The sequence below is a fragment of the Gymnoscopelus microlampas genome, assembly GCF_963454915.1.
Source record: "Gymnoscopelus microlampas genome assembly, chromosome: 4".
NCBI lineage: Eukaryota > Metazoa > Chordata > Actinopteri > Myctophiformes > Myctophidae > Gymnoscopelus > Gymnoscopelus microlampas.
In genome coordinates, this window is record NC_139941.1 from 12,662,759 (window position 1) to 12,671,882 (window position 9,124).

Below are 9,124 nucleotides of genomic sequence, written 5' to 3' on the forward strand. Positions count from 1 at the left end.
TGATCCAAATGAACCAAGACCTTACATGCGATTACCTCACATATTTGTCTCAGGTGCCAGTTCACCCGAGATGAGTGAGAGTGAACTCACTGAATCAAGCGAGTGTGTTTCAAGGGTCACTACACCCACAGAGGCAATCCCAGATTATAAGGAATCCACACCAAGTGAAATTGGTGTAACATCTGAAATTTCTGATGAAGTAAAGACTACAGATCCCACTAGTATGGAGCAAATAATAGCATCTGAGGAACTGAAGATCTCCCCACCTGAGAGGCCACTTACACTGACATCAGTAGAGCCTCCATCAGAGAATGAACATGGCTCACAGCTTATCCTGACTAAGAACGATTCAACAGTGGGGTCCTCTACAGATCTTGAGCCTCTACCTGAGTTGTTATCCAAGGACGGAAGGGAAAGAGGGAATGGGGTAACACCACCTAAAGGAAATATGTCACTTGTTGAGTTGTCCCAAAAAGATTTCGGACCCTTGGCTTCAGATGAAACGGCATCTCCTGCAGTTCAGCCTGAAAAGGATATTAGCTCACTTGCCATTGAACCCAGTCCTGTTGAACCCCCAAAGGAGAATATCACAGCTTCTAGGGAGGAGAGTTCACTTACTAGAGTTGATCAACCAGTGGCTGAGGAACTTAAAGAACAACCCACCAAAGGCTTGTTTTCAATGTTTGGAGGCTCCACTTCGACTTCACCACAGACTTCCTCCCAAAGTGGATCATCAATACTTGGTGGCATTCTTCCTGGGTCTTCTGCAAAAGATACTCCTGGAGCAGGCTTGCTTTCTATGTTTGGTGGATCAAGTGCCCAGCCTTCTCCTGGCCCAGCACCTCCAACATCTCCCTCACAGGAGCCTCAAGGAAAGGGTTTGTTGTCTATGTTTGGAGCACCCAGTGCTCAGGCACCCCCTGCCTCAAGCGGTCCCACTGTAGGTACTATGGGACCTAGAGGACCTTCACCCAAAGATCCACCAGGAAAAGGTTTATTTTCAATGTTTGGTGGACCTGCCCCTCAACAGCCACCTTGTCCCAGCCCCCCCACTGGGGGTGGTGCACCTCCTAGAGGACCTGCCACTGGATCTTCTATATTTGGTGGCATCCTCTCAGGCTCTACTGCACCCAAGGAAAGTCCTGGTGCAGGATTGTTTTCCATGTTCGGAGGCCCTAATACTCAGCCACCAGCTGGCCCTCAAGGACCTCAGCCTGGCCCTCAGGGTGGAACACCTGGTCCTGGAGGCTCAGAACCTTCAGGCAAAGGGCTATTCTCCATGTTTAATGGACCAAGCCAACAGCCACCATCACCCCAACCAGTAGCAACTAAACCTACTGAACAAGAAGGTATGTTCAAAGTTCCTTCTGTATTCTCAATTGGTGGAACTTCTGACACTAACAAACCTAAAAGTGGATTTGGCCTCCTGGGAATGTCTTTCATGGAGGACAAAAAATCAGAGGAACCAAAGTCTGATATTATCACTCCTGAGAAGGAAAACACTGTCCCCGTTGATTCAGGAGAATCAAAGGATCCCCCTGTTGAAACAAATATAATTGAAAGAATGCTCCCAGAGCCTGTTTCTACATTATCAGTGGACGAGAAGCTTGAAGCAGAACCTAAACACACTAACACTGAAGATTCCTCTTTAGACAACCTTCTGAAGACCACTGAAACATCTGTCCCATTATCAGATGCTCAAACAGAGGTAGAGACTACAGAACGTACCACTACAGAACCATCAGAGCAGCTTCCATGTTCACAACAGACCCCAGTACCGGTCAAAGATACTCAGGAGTCAGATTCACTAAATACACTGGAATCCACAGAAGTAAAGGAATCACAGGAAACTTTGAAAACAGTTGAATCTGACATAGCTGTCCCACAAACCCCTGTAGTGTCAGAAACACCTGACGATGTTGGTCAAAATCAAGTTCTCAATCAAGGTTTGATTCCAGAAAGAATGGCAGAGGATTTAGAAATAAATAGAGGATCCGCTCCAGTTGAATTAGAACCTGGGAAAGCTGTTGTTGAAGCAGAGACAGCAGTGGCAGAGCCATCCACTGACACATCTGTGGAACATGCTGAGACAGCAGTGGTAGAGTCATCCACTAACACATCTGTGGAACATGCTACTGAGGCAGAGAAATTGGTGGTAGAGTCATCCATTACTGAACCTGTAGAACACACTACAGAGACAGCAGTTGCAGAAGCAGATAAATCTAGTGAGGAACACTTGAAAGCTGTTGAAGCAGAACGCACAGTTTCAGAAGTGAGTGAATCAGAAAAACTGCCACTAACAACTGCTGTTGGGGAAGAGGCCAATTCTAACCAGGAACCAGCAAAGGCTCAATTGGAGTCAGAGAAATCCTCCATGGAAAATACACATGATAAAGGCCCTGAAACAATCCCAACAACAGTTGAAGAAAAAACAATTGTCACTCAACCACCAGAAACAGAGCTATCAAAATCTGTGGGACCACAAATGGGACCACAAATGGGACCTCCAATGGGACCCCCTGGTCACCGGCCACAGCAACAGCTTAGACCAGGCATGGCTGGACCACCTGGCCCACAAGGTCAAAGAATGGCTGGTCCAAGAATGGCAGGCCCAAGAATGGGAGGCCCAAGAATGGCTGGACCAAGGCAGCCAGGACCACAGAGGGCCCCTGAACCAGCTGCATTTTCTGGTTTCATGTCTATGTTTTCCACCCCAAGTGCCCCAAGCAAACCAGCAGCTGGTGGTGGGTTTTTCTCAAGCTCACCTGGTTCATTCTTTGGACAATCAGCACCTCCTCCTCGCCCTACTGGTCCTCGCCCTAGTGGTCCTCGCCCTACTGGTCCTCGCCCTACTGGTCAGCCACAACAAAGCTCATTTTTTGGCCTTACAACTAGCCTCCCCACTGAGTCCATCACCAGTGATTTCTTAGGCATGTTCAAGGGCCCAGAAACAACTAAACCAGAGGATACTAAACAGCCTGGCACAGAGCCTGGGCAGGGGGGTGATAAAGAAGAACCTCCGGCAAAGGTGATGGAGAATACTGAAAATATAAACACTGACTCTGCAGCCTTACGTGGAGATGCTGAGACCAGTCCAAACACTGACTTGCCTGAAAAAGGCACTGTGGAAGAGGCAGAGCAAAAGGACAAAATGGAAGTACAGGAATGTCCCTTGACCGAACCAACTGAGAAAGCTTCTGTGCCTGAGGCAGAACTGGTGCAGGGAGAGCCGGCTTCAGTGTCAGGAGAGTCACAGACAGAGGCTGACCAAGCCGGATCTACCCCTGCTGCAGAGCCCAAAGGAATGTTTGACATTCCAGGTCTATCAACCCCTAAATTCAGCTTCATGACTGGAGCAGCAGACGGAGCATCGTCTCTTGGATCTCTCCTCTCTTCTGCACCATCCCCAGCACAGACAGACAGTGGTCTCTTCTCTGGTTTTAAAAGCCTCTCAGCTGGTATATTTGAGGACAATAAACCAGCAGGAAAGGAGGAATCGCCATCTCCTGCTTCTGTGTTTGGAATGAAACTTGGCTCTATGTTTGGAGGCTCTGACTCTCCCAAACCAGAATCCCCTCCTGCTGTAGTCACCACACAGCCTCAGCCTCAGCTTCCCAAACCTGCTGATGAGACCTCTGAACCAGAGGCTGAAAAACTCTCTCCAGTCTCCGACGAGACGGAGAACGCAGATACAACTGACATGGGGACAGAGGGTCCAACAGAAACTTCAAAAACTGGAAGCTGCGACACATTGGCACAGTTCGAGCAGTCCGGGTTGAATTCTGAAGTGATTTCTCTGGCAGAGAGTCCTGATAAACCCCAGGTACAAGTCACCCCGCCAGAGGTTGATAAGAGTGAAGTCCTCACATCTGTTGATCCGGGTCCAGAGCAACCGAAGGACACATTGAAGAGCGAACCCATGAAAAGGCTAGTACATTTTCATAATATCTGGGCATTGCTGGCCAGGTATTATGATACCGTAGACAGAATGTTTATAGCCCTGCTCCTCTTTCCATCCAGTGTTGCGGTTTGTTTTCCTGTCTGTGTGGTGTTAAGGGACATCCACACCAAGCACTACAATTACAGTATCATTCACCACTGTCATCATTATGGTGGTGTGGACTCTGGTGTGTGTGTGTGTGTGTGTGTGTGTGTGTGTGTGTGTGTGTGTGTGTGTGTGTGTGTGTGTGTGTGTGTGTGTGTGTGTGTGTGTGTGTGTGTGTGTGTGTGTGTGTGTGTGTGTGTGTGTGTGTGTGTGTGTGTGTGTGTGTGTGTGTGTGCGTGTGTGTATACACATACAGTACATACATACATACAGTACACACATATACACAAACACACACACTAACTATATCTCTTTACAGATATAGATCTAGTGCGTGGTTTGGATGGCCCATTAGTGTGACCATAGCCTCGTTTTCATTGCTTTTCCCATTTAACATCAATGCTAGATTATCCCTGCACTAAAAACCCTATATTCAGCACAACGAACCTGATCTAATTTATATCCACCTCTTATCTAGAGATAAAAGTCCTTGAACGAAAATCTGATGTTATGAATACCATTAATAGAGCCATAAGATATGAAAGTGTTCAGAAAAGTATTTCATGCGCTGTAAATGTAGCGGCTGGCTATTTTGCTTACTTTCAGCGCCGAAGTAATGGTTTCCCTGACAGTGATGGAAGTGCAATGCATAAAGAAGACGTTGGACTTTATTTATTAGCTGTTCTCTTTGTGAGGGGTGTATGGCTCCCCCCTCCCTCCCTCCCTCCCTCCTGGGGGTTGTGTGAATTATTTTCTCAGCCCTAGCCAATTTGTTTATATGAATTGGGCTGAGGAAGATTTATGCCAGCGCGACAGCATGCGCCGCGGTCGGGGGAAAAATGGAACAGTGAGATGTAATATGGCGTCATGCCCAAGGCAAAGTAAATCATGGCCGTTAAAGCACAGAGCCACCTCCCTCATTAGAAGTCCCACATGTCCACACAACCAGGAGGAGCACAGCGGTCTTCTGTCACTCCCGTGGTTTGTCCGCAGACAGAGATGATCACAGGGACGATTTATCACCCACAGCTTGAACACGGTCAAGCTGTTTCACTAGGAGGTGCAACAGTTAATCGAACTAATCATGTAAAAGATTATACAAAAATAATCAATTTAAATGAAAATACATTGATTATTGGTTATTCATTATTTTCTTATTTTTTTTTAAATGGCGAAAATAGACAATCTAAACTCACAACGCATCCTGATGCAATGCGTTGGAACTTGGAGAGCTGTCTTGTACGACAAAGCTTAAGTTGTTAATCAGACTAATCGATTTAGTCGCGTACAAAAATAAATAAATTGTATTTTCGTGTTGATCCACTGAAAATAATCAATAGTTGCAGCCTCATTCAAAGACCTGACCTCTGTACCAAATACAAAGATCCCTGGCACAGGTCACTTCACTGTGTTTACATCCACACAGACATACTGTACATGTAAATAGATGTTACTACAGTACATACACACAGACATACGTGTAATTAGATGTTATTACATACACACAGACATGCATGTAAATAGATATTATTACATACACACAGACATACATGTGAATAGATGTTTGTAACCTTGCACACAGCACCTTCAAGCACCTTAAGCACTAGGACAACAGACGTTGTCCTAGTGCTTAAGGTGCACACTTGAACACTAGCATCCCTATTCTGGGCATGATTTAAAACATTCTGCAAAAATAGGTGCGTCAACTTGTAGGTCTGCTGTTTTCAACTAAGAGATTTGGTGTAGAGGGTGAAAAGGAGGGCACCAAGTATATAGGGTTTTAATACTGCTGCTATTCTTGATTATTACTTTTTTTATGTCGTTGTATATGTTTAGTATTATTATGAATGCTGCTACAATGTCTGAGGAACCAGAACAAACTTAACTCTACCACCGCGCTCTGACCAGTCTGGTGTGTTATAATAAAAAATAAAAAAAGATGAACAAATGAAACCATGGAGGGTCGCACTCAGAAATAAAAGTCCATATTTTCTATTGTTCCATGTGCCTCAAATTGACAAGATGACAAAGGTTTCGGCTATCCAGACTTCATCCGTGTGAGATGGAGGAACCACACCCAAATAATTGTACAATACAGAAGATGTAACAATAAGAAACCTTGAACCTTGAACACTGAACACTGCTAAATGCTGTCAGCATAGTTGGACGAGGAACCACTGAACAGCCTATTCCGTCTTTATTCACTCAGCCTTTGCTGAAATCGTGAAAGCTATGGAAATGTGTGATGGCAATTATCACCACCAACAAGCTGTCACCACTTTCCACATTAATGCTGATATAATCACACATAATTAGGAATATGATGGCTAGCTCAGTGTCCGCCCTCTCTTGACATGCGTGTTGTGTAGTAGAGTAATGTTCACCTTAATGTAGGGACAAACTGTTAGCTTTCCTTCCTTGTCTTGATTAATCTTCCTTGTAACTGATAGAAATTCACCTAATATAGTATAATGTCACCTGGAATAGCTACTCCTGGTCAAATATACTCGGCTACAAGTGAAAGTTGCTTCAAGTCTGTACTGTAGTTAAATAATGTACTGGAGTACATGCTTAAACTTTTTTTTTTTTAAAGCAAGTATTTGAAAGTACATGATTAAAAAAATACTCAAGTATTCAAAAGTGCCAATTACAAAGTGCATTATCTTAATTAATAAACATGTCCCAAACAAGTTCAGAAATGTTCTTAAGTTTTTGAAAATAGTGGAAACTAGCTGATCTTCAAGCTCACAATGTATCACAAATTGTGAGCTTGCAGATTGTCTATTTTCACTATTTTTAAAATAGGGCTTAAGTGATTCATTCATAATCTTGTTTTTAAACGAATACTCAAGTACGGTAAAGTACAAAACTAAAATTATTTACTTAACCCATTTAGACCGGTATAAGCATCTGTGTAATTTTAGATTTCTTTGGCTATTAAAAAATAGCAGAGTGACGTGCTATGAACTTGTAGATCTGCTATTTTTTTTAAAAGTTAAAAAAATAAAAATAAAATTGTATTTAGAAGACATTTCTAGAATCGGCCTCAGGTCTTAATGGGTTAAGTACGGTAGTCAAGTAAACGTACTTTGTTACCGTCCACCACTGACTACAGTGCCACTGAGCACATCCCTGGTAATATCCCCGACTGTTGTTTGGTATTCTGCAGCCCGGTGGACAGCAGCAGGTTTGGGTCATCGGGGAACCTCAGTCAGACCAGCTCCCAGCTCAGCTCTGAGCCGGAGGAACGACGATGCCCTGAGCCCATCGATACCTCCACTCCTCGTCCCCCTCTGAATGGCAACCGGCCTGCCTGGGATGAAGAAGAGGAGGAAGAAGAAGAGGGGGCCGAGAAAGGGATGCGGGCCTTGCCGGAACCTGGCTCCAACAAAGACTTGGCGGACTCGTCAGTCGTCCTGCCCGTACCAACCCCGGACAACCGGGACAAGAGGCCAGGCGATAAGTTCAAGTATGGTTTTTGTTTGTTTGTTTGATTTTTTTTTAATTTTTATGTTCATTATTTGTTGCATTTAGTTGCTGTCGGACAGTAACCTTGTATCTCCACATTTCTTGCCACCCACACACACAAATGAATGTCCTATTCTATACATTATCACATCGTGATGCATTGTGAGCTTGTAGATTTGCTGTTTTCACTATTTTTGAATACATTATCTGTTACATTTTCAACATTTTTGAAATATTTCTCCTATAATGACTTCCCCCAAATAATATCCAACTTGAATCCATTGGAATACAGGTTATTTTTCCCCTTTTCATGAAAAGGGACAATTTTGGATAAGATTTCCACCCGACAGCAATGATTTTGTTCTTTGATTAAAAACAAATATATATAACCAAATGTGCAGATGGGTTGCAATTTGTCATTTGCTTTTTCTGCTTACTTACGGCTTTCTCCACGTCTTTCATGATGTCATTCAGGTTCTTTGAGGACGGACCGCCGCCCTGCTCTCCATCCAAAGTGCGTTGGCTAATGGCCTACAACAAAGTGAGAGTCCAGCTCCTGCAGGTAGGGGGCAGCGCCCGTTCAACCTCTCTTTACTTCATGCTCCTCAGAGAGTCCAGTCTCTCTTATACCCTTTTTCTTCACCCCTCCCCCACCCCCGTCTTCCTCTCATATCCCCCTTTTTCTGTCTCTCTTAAGCTTGATTTATACAGCGTACGACGGCATCGCATATCAAAAATAGCTGATGCAAGCTTACAACGCGTTGTATCCTCGACCGCATTGTGAGCTTGTACATTATAGAACGGATCAGAACCTGTGGATATTTAGGTCAAAATAATATAACAGTCAATAACAATGTCATAAGTGACCCATTCTTCCAGAAATAAGGTAGATGAATAATACTCCAATGCGTTGCTGCTGGTGTTATAAAGCCGGTTGTGGTGATGTCATGATGATTTGGTCTATATCGTCTATTTTTGGCGTGCCACACCGTTGTACGCCGTGGCATAAATTACTTTCTCTCTCTCTCTCTCACCTCAATGATTCTTTAACTCTCTCTTTTCCCCTGCGGGTTGGCTGAGTTTCCCAACATGCAACAGTAATTTAAGCACGTTTTCAGCCGTAGAAGTAAATTCACTTTGATGTGAGAGTCCCCTCTTTGCTCAGCATGGTTCTATCCAGAGGGGGATGTCCCAAGGCTGGCCAAATAGCTGCTTACACTTTAGTACTGCACTGTAAGGTGCCCTGATAGCCTGATTGTTGTAGGGCCGCCTTTACATAACTTGGGTGTTGGGGTGAATGAGTGCTGGATATGTCGCAGTGGAGATTCTCCGGCTAAATGTAAGTTTGGATATCTTATAGCTGGCTGGATTCTTTCAATGCTTTTTGTCGCAGGTTTTCTATTGTCTTTTTGTGTGTAAATACCATGATATTCCTCCTCTTTGAGTCGTCTTTTGTTTGAGCTGTTCCTCTCTGAAAACAAACCGTGACATTACATTTCATACAAAATTATATTATTATTAGCGTTTCCTAAGTTTATATGTATTTTTCCTGGCTTGTGTGTTCATAAACCCGAATGTCCGGTGGAAGTAGGCTACAGCAGCTATTTAGTA

The 9,124-nt window shown here is 44.1% G+C and overlaps 1 protein-coding gene across 1 annotated transcript in view; it reads left to right on the top strand.

Annotated features, from left to right (window-relative positions):
* LOC311043954 (protein unc-13 homolog B-like) overlaps positions 1–9,124 on the top strand; it is a gene marked incomplete at its 3' end in the record, with an annotated part of 110,162 nt that overhangs the window by 69,365 nt on the left and 31,673 nt on the right. Inside the window, exons 9-10 of the mRNA XM_084055377.1 lie at positions 7,215–7,514; positions 7,988–8,075. Of these exons, the coding sequence (XP_083911503.1) occupies positions 7,215–7,514; positions 7,988–8,075 (388 nt within the window). The remainder of the gene's footprint in view (positions 1–7,214; positions 7,515–7,987; positions 8,076–9,124) is intronic.